Source organism: Drosophila santomea, chromosome 3R (assembly GCF_016746245.2).
Source record: "Drosophila santomea strain STO CAGO 1482 chromosome 3R, Prin_Dsan_1.1, whole genome shotgun sequence".
Taxonomy (NCBI): Eukaryota; Metazoa; Arthropoda; class Insecta; order Diptera; family Drosophilidae; genus Drosophila; species Drosophila santomea.
The window spans coordinates 26,782,936-26,800,301 of record NC_053019.2 but is presented as its reverse complement, the minus strand read 5'-3'; the positions used below and the strand labels follow the sequence as shown (position 1 = coordinate 26,800,301).

General features: G+C 45.0%; 5 protein-coding genes across 6 annotated transcripts; 2 read left to right on the top strand and 3 right to left on the bottom strand.

Annotated features, from left to right (window-relative positions):
* LOC120453649 lies at positions 1-1,103 on the top strand. Its single transcript, XM_039638442.1, has 2 exons — positions 1-362; positions 424-1,103. The coding sequence occupies exons 1-2, from the start codon at positions 81-83 to the stop codon at positions 1,027-1,029; spliced, it is 888 nt and encodes a 295-aa protein (XP_039494376.1). The 5' UTR covers positions 1-80; the 3' UTR covers positions 1,030-1,103.
* LOC120453651 (40S ribosomal protein S19b) lies at positions 1,093-1,869 on the bottom strand. The gene is made up of 2 exons (XM_039638445.1): positions 1,481-1,869; positions 1,093-1,416 (listed from the first exon to the last, which is right to left on the bottom strand). Exons 1-2 carry the CDS (start codon positions 1,784-1,786, stop codon positions 1,255-1,257), a joined length of 468 nt encoding a protein of 155 aa, XP_039494379.1. The 5' UTR covers positions 1,787-1,869; the 3' UTR covers positions 1,093-1,254.
* A 361-nt stretch (positions 1,870-2,230) lies between these two features.
* LOC120450895 lies at positions 2,231-4,300 on the top strand. Its single transcript, XM_039634136.1, has 5 exons — positions 2,231-2,383; positions 2,501-2,674; positions 2,855-3,223; positions 3,326-3,594; positions 3,662-4,300. Exons 1-5 carry the CDS (start codon positions 2,350-2,352, stop codon positions 3,929-3,931), a joined length of 1,116 nt encoding a protein of 371 aa, XP_039490070.1. The 5' UTR covers positions 2,231-2,349; the 3' UTR covers positions 3,932-4,300.
* LOC120450893 (glutamate dehydrogenase, mitochondrial) lies at positions 4,290-11,506 on the bottom strand. Of its 2 annotated transcripts, XM_039634132.1 has the most exons (6): positions 11,026-11,506; positions 6,439-6,873; positions 6,049-6,368; positions 5,781-5,985; positions 5,350-5,388; positions 4,290-5,014 (listed from the first exon to the last, which is right to left on the bottom strand). In XM_039634132.1, exons 1-6 carry the CDS (start codon positions 11,441-11,443, stop codon positions 4,743-4,745), a joined length of 1,689 nt encoding a protein of 562 aa, XP_039490066.1. In that variant the 5' UTR covers positions 11,444-11,506; the 3' UTR covers positions 4,290-4,742. The 2 variants fall into 2 exon arrangements, with proteins under 2 accessions (XP_039490066.1, XP_039490067.1); XM_039634133.1 differs by lacking the exon at positions 5,350-5,388.
* A 783-nt stretch (positions 11,507-12,289) lies between these two features.
* LOC120450894 (putative fatty acyl-CoA reductase CG5065) lies at positions 12,290-17,149 on the bottom strand. The gene is made up of 6 exons (XM_039634135.1): positions 17,006-17,149; positions 15,243-15,478; positions 13,642-14,036; positions 13,345-13,454; positions 12,832-13,282; positions 12,290-12,772 (listed from the first exon to the last, which is right to left on the bottom strand). The coding sequence occupies exons 2-6, from the start codon at positions 15,462-15,464 to the stop codon at positions 12,355-12,357; spliced, it is 1,596 nt and encodes a 531-aa protein (XP_039490069.1). The 5' UTR covers positions 15,465-15,478; positions 17,006-17,149; the 3' UTR covers positions 12,290-12,354.
* Between the last annotated feature and the right edge of the window lie 217 nt (positions 17,150-17,366).

The following is a 17,366-nucleotide window of genomic DNA, read 5'->3' as shown; positions in this document are numbered from 1 at the left end:
GTTACAGTCTGGCAACGCTTGCCATTAGTTCGAACTTCGAAAAGAGCATTTGTTTAAATTTGTTATATTGCGACCTTTTAATGGATCAAAATATCAAGAATGTTGATCTGAAGCTGGATAACATTGAGGTCCTGACCAGTGGGACAACAGCGGAGTTCGTGAATGGCATCCTGGACTTCTTGCTCTACCAACGCCGGCAAATTCCTTTCGTGTACAAAACATACAAATATTATGTGGATAAATGGTCTGAAGCGGATGAATCGGGGCAATCCAAGGATCAGGAGTCCTTTGCCCACTATCAACGCAACCAGCAGCGCTCGAAGGCAAAGGCCACCAAAGAATCCATTAGTGACATGAGAGAGGTGCGTTTCCCCGTACATCCAGGACTTCTTTTGGTCTTTATCTACCTGTTCTCGCCTACAGGTCATCCGACAAGCCTTCAGGAGCTCTGAAGTGAAGAGCCTCCGATTTCTGTTTGGCAACAATACGTTTATGCCCTCGGAGGTCTATACCCTGCACATACCACATGATTCAATATCCAGAGATCACTATTGCGAGCACCATGCCCTGCCCGAAGGTCGCATTAACCAAGCGCTGCTCCGCCTGCTGACCTGTGAGGAGCTGTACACGCTCTTCTCCACCGAACTGAATGCCACCAATGTGTTTCTCGAAATGGAACTCCTTACAGACACCGGTGGTCTTCAAGGATCCCATTGTGACTCCGTTAATCTAATCCCCAAGCATGTACTCAGCAAAGTTCCGCGCAGCTGCAAAAACATACATCTGCATCTCCTGCATTGCAGCGAGAACGCACCGAATGAATTACGCTGCTGCAAAGAGTTGGACATTTACCACGATCTTGGCCTGCTGAATCTGGATAAATCTGGGGCAGACGTTAGCAAGTCTAGCGAACAGCAGGACTTTTTAAAGGCAGCAAAGGAAACCAGCGGTTGGTGGCAGGCCGAGGTCATAGTTCGCGGTTTCAGAGCTCCTGGCAACCAAAAATCGGGAGATTTCTGGTCTAGCTAACATTCTTGAATCTGTATTCTTGCTATTCGGCATGTTTGTGCCAAAAATAAAGTGTCATATCAGTTATATTTCAAGTACTATGTTATTTTATTAAGTATAGTATTATTTATCATTATTATTAGTGTTAGCGTGTCGCTTTATTGAGAATGTTTTAGAAATATGTCATCGACAAGTCCAAGGCACTTAAATATGCTCTCTCGTGGTTACATGTTGAGTATTGGCATCTTAGGTAGTGATAATCATGGAAACTGGTGCAGTATCCTGTCGCTGGTTGGCCACAATCTTGTTGGCAATGCGATCCAAGTCACGTTGTCCCAGTGAAGTCAGCTTACGACCCCCATCCGGATGCTTCTCCACCATGTGAGCAGCTTCCAAAGCTTGAAGAGCCTGTTCAGGATACATACGATGTGATATTCAATATAACCTTAAAGCACAACCATTTCCCATTCACCTTGCGAATGCAGCCCTCCGATGAGCGACAGTACTTCGACGGATGAACTCCGTTGCGCATGCGTCCGCCGTAGATCTTGGTGAAGGCCGCCACCCCGGAGGGACTGCGCAGGTACAGGTGCCTCATGATGGAGGCACAACGAATGAAGAACCAATCGTCGTCGGTGGGAGCAGTCTCCTTGAACTTGGCAGTCTTTACGTACACAGCCACTTCCGGCACAGAAACTTTTCCAGATTTTTTAAGAAAAGCTGCCATAGTCTTGGTTAGCACGTGCTGATCAATGTCCTTCACAGTAACCCCCGGCATGTTGCTTTCTAAGTTCTTTAGAGAAAAAGTTTATGTTGCGGTCTCTTCGACGATTTTGGCCAAAATGGACGATTAAAATGTGACTTTTGACAGAGTTACCAAGTCATTGACCCCAAAGGATTAGGTCCGATAGTATTTCCGTGCACTATTGGTGAGCTTGGCAACCCTATTCGCTAACTTATAACCTATAAATTTCTAACGGAACGCAATTTAGTAATAATTACTATTACTTCGTGACAGCGGGTATAAGGTAGACCAGCAGGATATTTATGTGACACTTAAACCATATGGAGTAAAAACTATCGAGGTGCTTTGTCCTGGTCTGTTTAAATAGGCCCAACGTTCGACGCTAGTTGAAGTACATAAAACGTGGTTTGAATGCGGCGCCATAGTGTGACCAGCATACGGAGTAATGAAGTGTTTTGATTTATCGACAATGGCACGCGACGGTCACACCAGAAATACAGCCAAACAAAACAACAAAAACCATTGCGACCGCTAACAAATATATATCTTTCAACTTGACTCATTCGCATTCCGGTTGACTGTGTCGCGCCTGCAGCATGTCTGAGAAGCCGACTGTTCTGATTTTGGGTGGTAAGTGGGCCCCCCTCGCAGCATCCCCAGCATCCTCAACATCCTCGTACGCCCCGCTCCCCCCACTTCCGCTTATCAGCAACGCTAACTGCATCCGCGCTCTTCCTCTTCCCGCAGGCTGCGGCTTCATTGGACGCAACTTGGCCACTTATCTGCTGGACAATGAACTGGCGCAGGAAATACGACTGGCCGATAAGACGCCGCCGCAGATGGCATGGCTGAACGAGGAGCAGACGCGGGTCTTCGAGAGCGATCGGGTGGAGTTCTGCAGCGCCAACCTCATAAACGCCGGTAGGTAATCACACCACATTAAAGTGGCTCATTCTGCCAGGATGCGGATCACGTATGCGTACGAAAGAAAAAGGTTTTTGCATCTAGAACTTACAAGTACCAGCTTTCTGCCAAAGCGAGCCACCCTAATGCAGTTGCACCTAAACTGGTTATAGGACGCTCCCCTTTGTTTGTCCACAGCCTCTTGCAAGGCGGCTTTTGCGCCACACCCCACCACCGGCCGGGCCTGGGACATCGTCATCAATTGTGCGGCCGAGACGCGTGCCAACCAGGATGATGCCGTCTACAAGGAGGGCATCCTGAAGCTCAGCCTGAACTGTGCCAATGAGGCGGCTAATCAGCGGGCCAAACGGTACGTGGAACTCAGCTCCGGATGTGTGAACAGCAGCGAGAAGACGCCGCTGAAAGAGGACTGCAAATCGGATCCGTGGACGGGCGTGGCCAAGCAGAAGCTGAAGGTGGAAAAGGAACTGGCCAACATTGACGATCTCAGCTACACGGTCGTCCGTTTGCCCGTGGTCTATGGCATTGGCGATAAGCGCTATTTGAGTGAGTGTCCCTCTTCGCTGATACCCGATAATTGATGTAATTGACAAACCACATGGGCATGGGTTAAACCCGACCCCACCCGCCATTACCTTTCGTTTACAGTGCCGCGCATTATAATCGCTGCCATTTACAAATACCTCAACGAGACAATGAAGCTGCTGTGGAACGATGCCATGCGTTTGAATACGGTGCACGTATCGGACGTGTGCGCTGCCGTTTGGCAATTGGCTCAGAGTCCCAAGACCGCCGGCCAGATCTACAACATTTGCGATGATTCAGCATCGACGCAGGGCACCATTAGTAATCTTTTGGTGGATATTTTCGACATTAATTTGGACTTCTTCGGCCTTGTAATGTCGAATTTGGCAAAAGTAAGTTAGCTTTTAATCGCCGCACTAAACTTCAGCCTATTGTTAATCATACACTTGCATTTTCCAGCTTTATCCCACGGACACCGTCAGTGAAATCAACGACAAGCACATGGCACCCTGGGCCGAGATATGCCAGCGCAATGGCATCGACAACACTCCGCTGACACCCTACCTCGACGAGGAGCAGCTCCAGCACAAGCACCTATACTTGGATAACACGAAACTGAAAGACTTTGGCTACGTGCTGAAGCATCCGAAAGTCACTCGCGAGCTGCTTATGGAGATGATCAACGACTATGTGAAGCAGCAATTGTTTCCAAAATCGTTGGTTCTTTGATTCACTACTCCCATCAGAAGATTGCACAACGTTGACATGCACTCGGACCCGGAGATATACTATCCCAGTAGCTTGTAGTCCACTAGTTCTTTAAACACTTATCAATCCACTTCCAATTTGTATACGGATTTGACACGGATACTCTCGCATGTACGCTGTGCTGTATCTCCGTTTTTTATTATCACAAAAGTGTACTTATAGTATTATAGTAGAACCCATATATATTTTTGATACATTCCAGTCGATCCAGCGATATATACGTTTTTGCGTACGAGTACATTATAATTGAGACTAACAATTTGTATTCCATTGTGATTAGCTAAGTGACCAACTCCATTCGACAATTAAAATGCACTTGTTTAGAGTTTAGTTTTGTGTATATTTGATTATTTTAATGTTACGGCAACGGAGCGATCGTACGATAAACGTGACTTGACGGTACGAGACGTTGCGATACATAATTGAAAATGCAATTGCTTCACTTTGACGCTCATTAACTTAAAAATTACAGAAAATCAACAATAATAAGCTCGCAACTTGTTCAACTTAATACGAAACACGGGCGAAAGTTGGCTTTTGTTTGTTTCTTTGTTTTTTTGTTTGTTTTGTTTTGTTGTTTTAAAAGAGTTATTCCGGCCAGCTCCAATTGCCATAGATATAAATAACGATTCTTGCATTTCGGTTTTGTGACTTTTCATCTAAGACGGCGGTGCATGGAGCAATAGCAATAGTTATGCTCTTGAGTTCGATTGCTTAATTAACTAGTTAAGAGTCTGGGGGCTAATCAGCACACTCAGCACACTTAGCGGGCTTAGAAGGCCAGGCCAGCATCGCGGTATGTGGTGAAGATCTTCTCAATGGAGTTGACATAGGCAGCGGTTCTGAGGTCCAGGCCCAGGTTGTACTTCATGGCCGTCTTCATGATGGCGCGGGCGGAGCGCTCCATGGTGTAGTCCAGACCGGAGTGCACGATGTCCTTCTCGGAGGCGCCGGAGATGCGCTTCTGGAACGACTCGGATGGGGTCACGGGGATGCGACCGCCCACACGGCCGAAACGACGCTCCAGGGACTCTTGCACGGATTCTGCAGGAAGACAGCGATGGGGGAAACGAAAAAGGACGAAAGCAATTAGATAAGTGTGCCACATGCTCAGAGGACAACATTGACATCTATGACAAGGTTTTAAGCCACCAAATAATTAGATACCGAATTAAAGCATTGGATTGGATGTATCCTAATATTAGTGTGATTATGATACATAAATGTCGTTTGGATTATGCGAAAGTAACAAGTAAAAGATAGTGCACAGGAAACAGAACAAAACTAACTACAAAAAGAGGTAAACATGAGGTAGAAATAGTTTGCTGGGCTTTGGGATGGATAAGTGGTAACGAAAAGAATAAATAATCAGAATGTACCGTCATTAATGATTCTTTCGATTGACTGTTGGACTGAGGCTACATTGTTGATAGAGAAACGGAAAAAGAAGAAGAATAAACAACGAATTACTTAGATGATACTTCAAAATTAAATTACGATCTTAGAGTCTCTTGGTTATGGTTTGATTTGCAGGTGTAGGTGCATAGGATCGAAAGTAAATTAAAGAGAAACGAAATTTGGAAGTACTAAACCAATATGGGAAGAGCAAATGCCGAAGAAGCAAGCGCTATTCTGATAGGTTTTGTGTTTTCTAAAATAAATAGCATAACTTATCCGTAAACCGATCAATGAGATGGCATGATCAATGGGCCAAACTATACTTATTTAAATAGATAGATCGATAGATAGAGATAGTGAGATGAGGAGCAAGTGCCTTCAAGAGCCCATTGTTCTGGATCATGTAACTTACCGAGCAGATGGTAGTTGGACTCGCGCTCGTACTTGAAGGTCAGGCGACCGTACGAGACGTGGTTCAGGTTCTTCAGCCACTCGAAGAAGGAGACGGTGACACCACCAGCGTTGATGTACAGATCGGGGATGACCAAGATGTTGCGATCGATGAGGATCTTGTCGGCAGCGGGGGTGGTGGGGCCGTTGGCAGCCTCGGCAATGATCTAAAATATATGCAAATTATTTACTGGCTTCTTTTGATACTCGTATATTAATTCAAACTTTACCTTAGCTTGGATACGGTTGGCATTCTCGCTGGTGATGACCTTCTCGACGGCGGCCGGAATGAAGATGTCGCACTTCTCGAACATGAGGTTCTCGCCCTCGTAGGGCTTGGCGTTCTGGTAGCCCACAATGGTGCCGTGCTCGTTCTTGTAGTCCTCCAGCAGCTTGGGGTCAATGCCCTCCGGGTTGAACAGAGTGCCGTCGTGCTCAATGACACCGATGCAGGTGGCACCGGCGCGAGTCAGATAGCGGGTGGTGTGCAGGCCCACGTTGCCGAAGCCCTGAACGATGAAGGTCTTGCCGCCCCAGCCGGGAGTGGTGCCTAAGTATCGAGGAGAAATGGCCATTAGGATGCTGCTCATAAATATATACAGCGATGATGCAACACTCACCGATCTGGCTCATGTAGTTGGCCTCGTTGATGAAGTTCTCCAGGCCGTGGAAGACACCGCGACCGGTGGCCGAGACGCGTCCGTGGATGCCGCCCTGGTTGATGGGCTTGCCGGTGACACAGGCATGGGCATTGATGTCCAGGTGACCGATGGTCTTGGCATAGGTATCGGCAATCCAGGACATCTCGCGCTCGCCGGTTCCCATGTCGGGGGCGGGCACATCGACGCCGGGTCCAATGAAGCCCTTCTTGGCCAACTCAAGGGTGAAGCGACGAGTGATCTTCTCCAGCTCGTGCTCGGAGTACTCCTTGGGGTTGATCTTCAGGCCGGCCTTGGCACCGCCGAATGGCACATCAACGCAGGCGCACTTGAAGGTCATCAGGGCAGACAGGGCTTTCACCTCATCGCGTGACACATCCAACGAGAAACGGATGCCTGCAAGGGAAAACAATTGCATAAGCACATTACGTATACGACAGGTGTGCTCAGAACTTTCGGCGACCTTGTTGCAGCTTTCATTTTTGGCCTAAATCCAATAGACAAATCCAAAAATAGACGACAAACTACACGAATTCCTCGCGGAAAGCAAAAGTTCTCCTCGCATCGATGATACAACCGCACATTTCTTGGCTGATTTACCAACTAGATCACGTGCCCTAAAAACAAATTCATTGCATCTGGCAGACGTGGGGAAACCTTTCGTCGATGGCGCAACAGTCCCAAAAACAGAATCAGAAACCATAAAAAACCCCGCCTTCGGTCTTATCTTTATTTGCTTGGCACATTTAATTTTGATATCTTTGCTAAGGCCGCGATTAGATAAGCCAAAGTTTCCTGATTGTAATTCGAATTTAATAAGCGTGTTCAATTGTAAGAAACTTTAAAGAGCAAAGTGCCCGCCGTTTATGGATCGATAAATATAAATGCGGCTTTATTGGCCAGACCAAGTTCCACCAAATGGCCTTTATACAGAACTAGGTGAATTAATGACTTCCCCATTGGAACCCCGGGACGAGCCCCCAAAAAATAAGACTATAAAATCCCAAATTAGCTTAATTCACTCGATTAAATGAAATGCCGTGTTGCCAAGCCGATAGTGACCATGATTCAAGCGAACTTTTGGTTTCTCCACAGAAAACACAAAATCTAAAATCGCTTTTGGCACTCGAAATGAGTTTTTGACATTATCAGCTGTGTAGAACTAGCAACTGGAACTTATAAACAAAAAAAACAAAAAACGATGAGTACACAAGTTCACCAAATTACAATTCACTATGTACTGGTTTGAAACTTATTTGTGTATCATTGTTTTTCAAGTACATTTGATTTGAAAGTAGATTTTGTGTCGCGACTGAAGGTAGTGAATTATGATCCGTTTGCTTGTAAACAACCTAAAAATAGGTGCTACTAGGCTCTTACTGAATCTTTAATCTTTAGCAGCACACTATCTCTGCTCTATAAAAATAAACTTAAAGATAAGTGAGCTGGTGTAAGATGATAGTGACAGCGTGTGAAGTAGTAATTCTTACTTTCAAGCAAGACCCTTATTGTAAGTTCTTTCTGCCACACTAACGTTGCACCCTTTTGAGATTATAATGAGTGGTTTTTTGAGTCTGGAACGCCTTTCTTCCGGCCACTCCGCGTCTGCTATGTGCCTTTCCGCTGAGTGAGCCAGTGAGCCGTCATCATATCGAATCGAACCCCAAGTCCAGCTGAGAATGGTGCTGACTGTACCCACAGCGCTTGACGACAGCGCAACATCATTCTCTATTTGGCGAAGCCCCAGTCTTCGCCTTTCTTTTCGCTTATGTTTACCATAAAAAACAAAAAAATAAATAAAAAAGCAGCAAAAATGCCAGAGGAGCAGCAACAACCGGCTTGATCAGGCGACTTGTTTTCGCTTTTTGCCAAATACTTTTCGAAAAACAATACAAAAATGAATCTATTAAGGTTCCACAGATAGCTAGCAGCTATATATGCTAGTCTATGTAGTCTTATACAATCGCTGCGATAACACACATTTGGGGGCTCGTTCGTGTGGCTGTGTGTGCCGTATAGCCACGTCTATAAGTGTGTCTATAAGTCCACATACATTCGAGTATATGTATGTGCCATTGGCAACAGGCGAGGATCTTTTTTTATTTCGTATAGACCAAACCGGTTGGCTCAGCAAGTCAGCTGACCAGAATTCAACGCCATATGATTAGAATGGCGAGTGCAAACACTTCTCCGAAATCTCTCTGTCCGGGGGCCTTGAGATCTCTATGCTCGATAAGATTGGGGATCTGAACGGAAGTGACGCTGACATGGACGCACCCCCAGCAGAGTTTAGTGCCTAGAAACACGCCATTTCAATGTCGATGCCATCGTGATCAACCATTTAGCTAAGAACTAGATAATGCGAACAGTTTTGTTTGCTTTTCTAGGGGCGTGATTATCGGAACGCCGTCAAATGTCGCACAATTGACAGCGATTTGCATACGCATTTTTCGAGTGCAGCTCTCGAGGCGAGCAAATAGAATCGGAACTTGTTTGTCTATGAGATAACTGCCAAGTACTGGTGGGAAACGCTATTTACTTGAACTAATGTGTTGTGCACTTGTGTGAACACAACTGTCGCCACATATAATAAATATTGTATACTGGCGATAGGGCCGCTTTACACTATCACTATCAGTTTTGTATTTTGTCGCGTTCGATGCGAGTTTGAGTGCATCACTTGTTGTAGGGTAATTACAGAGCAAACCCCTCAATTGCCGAGACAATTTAGTTCGGTTCATCGACATGTGTAAAAAGTTCCATAGTCGTAGACCAGATCAAATCGGTTTTGAATGAACCCCCATGTGTTGAAAATATACAAAAAAGAGCACAGTGGTACAGAATATGACGCATATATCCTAAACTCCCAGTTTCTGTTCAGTTCTTTCTTTTTTTTTTGGCACAACGTGACCATCACGTGAACAAAGCCGAACTGACAGACACCCGGAGCAAATTGAAACCAGTTCTTCAGAGGCACAAACAACCAAACATTAAGCAGGGCAGCAAATAAAACGAAATTCATGAGCCGGCTTTTTTTTGAACTGGGCAAAAGTTTTGCCGAAATTCGAGACCGGACTTGATGTACGTATGTATGTACATACAGAACGTATTAAATAATTAACAGCTAAATGGCAGATGCATCAGCGGGAATTAGCATTAATTAGAGCATGGAGCGCACAAAATGGTAGCCATTAAACATTGTCCATTGATCTAGTACTAAGTAAATAAATAGACTAGCAATTTTTAGCACCTTTCGACTGAAATAGCAGAGCGTTTGAGTGTTTGAGTGAATCATTAACAAGCCAGCCAGCCATAAGGTGGATTCACTTGGTAACAACTTTTTCGCTGTTTACAACTTTTTGGTGACCCAACAACTGAAGCACATGATCGATCGATCGATCTATGGATCGAAAACAAGATCATAAAGCGCTAAGAAGCGTGGCAATAATCGTAAACAACAAATTCTAGGGGCAAAGCGTTTTTTTCTTCTGGTTTTCGACTGTTTTTGTTTGCTATTTTTGCGCATAACCAAGGTCAGATAAGATTCCCTAGTCGCATATTTTTCATTTTTACTACATATTTTTGTGTTTTTTGTTGTACTTTTGCTTTTGATAAGCAACAAACTGATTCTATAATTAATAACGTGCGACGAAGCCAAAAACACCGAATTCGAAACAAACAATTTTCGTGGCCTGACAACAAGCAGGGTCTTATTTTGGGTGTTAACTTTTTGGGCGTAACTTTTTAGCCAGCACTTCGACACACTGTGCAGTGCTGTGCTCCCATTTCAATTAGAAAGCAAAACACCAACAAAAGTTCATTATAAATAGCACCCAGCCAAAGGCAAAACAAACAAAAACAAGCAGCGAAGAAACGAAGGAATCGAAATACATTATTTGCCAGCTCGAAAATAATGAAATGTGCGAAAAGCGGTCACAGAATACATGTATTATACAGAAGTACATCTGTTTTTGAATGCTGAATGGGTGGTGAACACTTGAAGGGTTTGGAAATCTAATGAAAACACGTGTAGCAGAGTACCCAACTTATGCAATGCGGCCTAAAAGGCCTAGAATGAAAAGCCTAGAAAAAGGGGGGGAGGAAAGGGGAGTCGGCTAAAACGTAAACAAAACAGGCGGCGGTACATGCGCAGAACGTGGAGTGAAAGGGGCAAGGGGGCAGGGGGGTAGATGTGCGACTCATACTTGGGTTACATAACTCGAAAAATCAAGACGAAATGCCAGAAATGGCAGAAATGCCTAAGGAAAAATCGATTTTGCATCGCGCAACAACTGCTGTTCTAGGGTTTTTTTAAAACTCACATATTTTAGCTTTAAACTGGCTCCGTAATTGCACTTTTTCCTATAGGTTTTTTTTGCTTAAAAATTTATAACTTTTGTGGGCTTGGTTTTTGTTTGCAACCCTTTGAATTCGCTTCAAATGGCAAATGGAAACCATATTATACTTAGAAGTATCTATCTAGCTAACTACAAAACTCTGACTATGATAACTTGGGTTATCTGGGGGTTATCTGGGGTCAACACTTGCCTCCCTTGGTGGGCGTTTTGTGGGTGCTGTGCTGGGCACGGTAGCCGGTGATCATCTCGTAGTTGCCGGCATCGCGGCGCAGGGGGAAGGCGATCTCGATGATGTGGTCGCAGGGCTGCATCAGCATGAGGATGCCCTTCACCTTCTGCTTCTTCTCGTCGCGGGTCAGCTTGCCCTTCATGTCGTCCACCAGCGACTCCTCGGCGATTTGGCAGCCGCGATGGAAGAAGTACTCGACCATGTCAAAGAAGCGCGGATCCTTGGCGGTGGGAACATCCTTGAGGCGATCGGGTATCTGATGTTCGGTGGCATAGCCACGGCTCGACTGCATCACAGCGGTGGGCAGCGCCTTGGCCAGCGTGGCCAGCTCCTGCTGGCGGAGGGCGCCCTGTCGGGCCAGACTCTTCAGGTGATACATGCTGCTGCTTAATTTACTTTACTGTTCTGCACAACCGCTCGCTACTCGACGCCGCACCAAACTGGCCGAGGTACTCGCATGCATAAGCATATATATGTCGGCTTTTTCGGAGCGCCGAGCTTTCGGCTCTCTCGCGAGTTGCGAGAGCGGTGAGAGCACTCTCTTCTCAGCTAAAGCTCTGCTGGTGAGTGCCCGCTAGAAAAGCGGCTGCAGCGCCGGCGGATTACTCGCATCGTTGCCAGGGAGAGATTAGCTTTTTGTTATCGGTTTCACGTTCACGTTTTTCTTTGACTTCATGATTAAGCTATGATTTATCATCTTCCGCCAAGTGTCGAGCTCAGGGGGGATGTGGGGTACTGCATTGGAAGTATTGGAAACTATTTGAAAACTTAAATAATATAATACAGAACAATACCATCTTATACAAGGTATACTTTTGTATTGTATTTTATATTTTCTTTGTATCTTCTTGCAAAATATTTGTTTTTAAATCAAAAAATTATTAATTATTGTTATTTTTTTATTTAGTTTGTGATTTTGTATATACTTTTTCTATAATTTTTTATCTTCGTTGAATATGCTTTTGCTCTTTGCTTCTGCTTTTATTTTAAGGTGTTGTTTTTAACTTTATGGGTTTTGTTTATAACTTAAACTTATCCCTTTAATTTTTGCCTTACTATTCTATTGATATTTCACACAAATTCCTTTTGCTTTCCTTGACCTTTGATTTTTCAGGACTTTGGATGCCTTTGCTATTAGAAATCCTCTATATACATATAGTGAATAAAAAAGTTATTAAGCTAAATTAGCATTTACCAGTTACATTTAAAAGTAAAACACAGCAAGTTAACTTAAAAAGAAACAAAATCTTGCGGACTATATTTGAAGTACATACATAATTAAAAAAGTGCTTATACATGTAAGGTGCTGTTTCGCTCGTGGTAAATGGTGCTGAGCGAGGATCGGATGAAGGCATCGCCCCGCTCCACGAAGCCATCCAGATGGGTCCACAGGAACCAGAAGCTGAGGGAGAAGAACAGCACCTTGCTGACCCAGTCGAGGATGTAGAGGCGACGCAGTACCTTCCTGGCGTGCGGCAAGGTGGCCTCGCTCTCGCCCAGGATATAGGTGCGCATGCCTATGATGTAGTTGCTAATGTACGTCTCCCAGTTGACCTGACCCACCGACGTGTCGAAGAGGTCCTGATCCAGCAGGCTCAGCTGGGAGCTCATATCCTGGAAGCGCTCGTTTCGGAACTCCCACTCCTTCGTTGTGTAGTACTGCAGCAGCTTCAGACCCATGGACACTTTGCGTTGGACATTAAGTAAGCTGGCAAGGAATAATCCATAAGTTAGTATAGTAAATACCCGAAAGTAGCTTTTACTTACAAGGGCTTTTGGCCAAAGACGAGCAGCCAGAAGTCGATGAAGTAGGCGGGCAGATAGTGGAAGAAAATGACGCAGAAGAGGTGGTGGTAGTAGTTCTTTTTGATGGATCCACCCGGATACCAGAGCGCAAAGCTGAGCGGCGTTTCGTAGAAGAATCGACGACCCGTCTCGATGCTGTCGCCCCAGGACATCAGCGCCTTGCTGGAGATGCACAGATTGCAGAACTCCACACCCGACTGCTGGTTACCCTTCTCCTGGCTGGCCTTGCCGCGCTGATAGCCGCACAGGATCATGCCGTTGATGGCCTTGTCCACGGGTATCACCGTGGATGCGTAGTCCGGATTGCAATGCATCGATCGGATGACTCCGCGTGCGGCGCCAATCATTAGCCCAGTGGGTCCATTGACGCCCTCGATCCAGCCGGGCAGTGGCTCGTGAATGGCGGCCGTCACTGCAATGGATTTAATAAAGCAATTAGCCAGGAGGCAAAACAAAAATTAAGTATATATATACCGATCGAGGGCCTTGTGATGATTATGGGCAGCTTATTGTTGTATCTGCAAATTAAATCTTCCGACAGCGCCTTGCTGTAAGCGTACGTGTTTGGCAAGCCGTTTAGTAATCTGAAAACAAGCCAATGAAACTGGTTATTAGGCGCCAAGGTGCGTCTGCAAAGGAGCATGAAACTGTGGCACTTGATTGTACTACTATACCAGTATTTAGACAGCCTTTTGTTTACCAAAAGTAAGTGCTGTTCATAAAAACATCTACATATCTACATATAACTCAGAGCAGTTTCCCATCACTTACTTGGGTGTGATCTCCGCCAGCGCTGCGTCGTCCATCGTCTCCACCATCTCGATGATGGAGAAGGGGTTCTGCGGAGCAGGATAGGCACGCTCCTCCAGCACGCTCTCGTTGCACTGGCAGTATGAGGTGGACACATGGACCAGAGCCTGCAGCTGGGACATCTTCTCGGCGAGACGGAGCACCTTCAGGGTGCCCACCACGTTCATCATGACCATGGGACGCAGCGGCTGGTCGAAGCGCACATTGGCGGCACAGTGGAACACCACCTCGACGTTGGAGGCGAGTGTGTTGGTGTCATTGGCGCTCAAGCCAAGGTCCGGCTCCAGCAGATCGCCCTTTACCACGCGCACCTTGTCCACGATGCCGGGATTCTTCTCCAGCAGCTTGCTAAAGATCTGAAAGCGAAAATAAGAGGCGGTCGGTCGTTGGGTCATTAGTTAAGTGTCATGGCGTTGGAATTGCAATGGACAATTGGCAATTGGTGTTGGAGTTCCACTGCTTCCACTGGCTAGAATCGCCTAATGGGCCATGTCGCTGGTTTTAGCGCCGTCTTAACGTCCAACAATTAAGAGTCATTGTAAGTTTTTGGATTTTTTCTACCAATAATGATCACCTTGACTTATAAACGCCGTGGATGTGTGTTGAGTGGGTCGCTTTGTGGCCACCACGTAACACCGGATTTCTGTGTCTTTGAGCTGTGCGATAATTTGGTAATTTGCGGGAGTTGAGGTTTTCTTTTTTTTTTCCCCCCTTTTTTGGCGGAGGGCAAACGGGGTATTAGCTCAGTTATGGCGTATAATTATATAGAATTTATATCTAAGTTCACGTGCGAGTGCGTCGCGATTCAGACTCGGATTCGGAATTGTCAGGCTGTCTGAGGTGGAAATTATGGCTAACGGCCGGTGGGCAAGGCCATAGTACTGATCGCTTCGGATTTTGTAAGATCTTTATTGACGTGTGGCTGATTCGAAATGGAGTGTCTCGATCTATGACTAACTCACATATATCACTTTGAAATAAACGGAAAACTATTATAAAACGTGTAATAAATGAGAGATTAAGTGCATTAAAACTATACTAGCTCTGCAATAAGAGAACTACAATTGATGGCTTGTTGCACACTACAATTTTGGAGGTATTGTGAAATATCAATAATTTAGTAGTGAATTGTGAAATCTGCTTCAGTCACATATTCTTGGTGGTTTCCCCAACAACACAACTTATTCTCTAGATTTTTCGTTGTGCTGTAATTAAATATTGGTCAATACTTTTTGGAAAACCCCCGGAAATGAATTTTTTTTTTGCCTCAGTTGGTAATTAATAGAAAATCCAAATCACACACATCAATATTGCGATTTTTAATTGGCAACATAGCGGAGAGTACGATTCCATGGATCTTTGATGCACTTCGTTGCACTTTATATGGCCATTACGCATACGTCACGTGGTACAAGGGAGAATGGCAATCTAAGTAGCTGCTAATTAAGCTGCTTAAAGCGAGGGGCTGGGCCTTATTTACGAGCCATAAACTGAACAATTTACAGCATTTATTGATGGAATGCATTGAGTTCCGGTGGTTGAAGGCAATGGGATTAACTTACCACACACTTGAAGTACTGCTCCTTGCGCACACTGGGATCGACTCCCTTTTTGGTGCGTATTAATAGATATATGACGTTCAGGTCGCCACAGCTGCGTAGTAGTTTCTCCACCAGCACCTTGCCCATGAATCCAGTGGCTCCCGTAATAAGTATGGTTTTGTTGGCATAGAACTTGGCAATATCGGACTCGCCGCAGTCGGCATCGCTCCTCAGTATGTCCATGTTTAAGCAGCGATCTGGAATACATTATGGTTTAGAAAAAAGTCCTTTTAGTAAGCAATGCTCCAAAGGATGCCGTTTACTTTGTACAACTAAGCAAGGGAAGTTTCGATGTATTACGATTATATGTATATTTTCAAGATCGAGTTGCTGGCCGTTTGTTTGTCTAACCTACTCCGAGCCAGATTCTTTTCAATGTCAGCGGCGCATACTGGTGAAGTACGAGACAACTGCGAAGTGTTGACCAACCGCGTGTAATTGCCGCGGCCAATTGGGATTTGGGGGGTCCGTTGTCCGTTCCCCTGGAGCCCCCCTTCCCACCTGTAGCCCATCACCAGCTGGGATACCATCACACCTCACCTCGCACATCATCTGTTTGCGTTGGTAAATAGTGACAAGTTTAAAGACCTGTTAGCGGCCACCGTCTGTTTGTTTATTTCGTGTTTTTGGGAAAGCGTCCGTCCCGCAATGGGTTAATGTTTGGACCATTGCCTTATTTTTGGGGTTTTTATTTTCGGGCAGTTAGGTTTTAGTGTGTGTGCATTAGGCTCTTGGGCAATGCGAGTGCGGGTGGAAGTCCAAGCAATTAGCCAGGTAACGATGACTTAAGCGATTTCCACCCATTAGCCATAAGCATAAAAGACTTGGCATTTCACTCTCGTTTTATGGGCGCACTGATTAAAGTAGCTTACTTTTTATGCAGACATCATGAGAATCAGTCAAAAGAAAATTATATGGAAGGTTTTTCTTTGTAATAAAGGCTCTACCGCCTAGTTTCTATTGCTTAACATTTAGTAATACAACTGAATCATTGATTGATTGCAAAATTATAGAATGCTGCATTTGTTAAATTATTCAAACGCAATTGTTTACGTTTCCGACAAGCCAATTAAAACATTTATAAGTTATTCACCGATTCTAGTTTCTAGAGCTTGCACTTTACTTTTTTTTAAGGAAAATACAACATTCACTTTAAAATGCCTGGAGCCAAAAAGTAGCATTAAGCAATTTTGCCTTTACCCCAGTTGAAGAATATACAACTTTTTAGTCCCAGGAAATTGTATGCTTAGATATGCATAATTTTGCAATCTCTTCCATTCATGCAAATTTTTGTTTCCTTTGGCGACCATTCCATTCCACTTTTCGCGTCCCAAACAAAAGACTTAAGACACAAACTCGAATGCATTTGCTCTTTTCCATTCTAGCCGCATTAATTTCCATTGAATTTTATTCCCATTGTTATTACAGATCCGATCTGAGTTTTTTTTTTTATTCCTGAACTAGCACACACTATACACAGCATTTCACGCCTCCTTTTTTTTTGGACGGACGGACAGGTGCACGTAACTTGAGGCACGCAAATTATGACATTCGCACACATTTCGCTTGCAATTGCTGGATTGACTTTTGTTTTCATTTTGGGCTTTTCATGTCAATTGTAAGGGCAAACACACACGGAGCCAAAGTTCACGAGGGGATTAGGATGGCCTAAGCGACGACTATTGGGCCAAGTTATTAGCACCTCGATTGGATCTGAAACTCACTTCTCAGGCGACGGTGACGGTGACTGGCGAATCTTTCGAGTGATGTTGTTGTTGTTTGGCGGTCTCGAATCGAATCGGTTGAAAACTCAGCGGCAACTGAATTGAAAGCGGGCAATTGGCTTGAAGTTATACTCGGCTCAAAGGAAACTCGCTTCTGCCGGCGTCGCTGCCTCGCCAACGCCGCACCAATACAGCTATGAAACGTGTGCGGCGACAGGTGTGTGTGTGTGTGTGTGTGTGGTGACCAGGTGAGCAGCGCTGCTTTCCGGGTTGTATCAGGCGTAAGATGAGCTTGCCCTCAGCCAGGCAATAAAGCCGAAAAACACACAGCGAATCGAAACACTCGAATTAAAGCCAATTA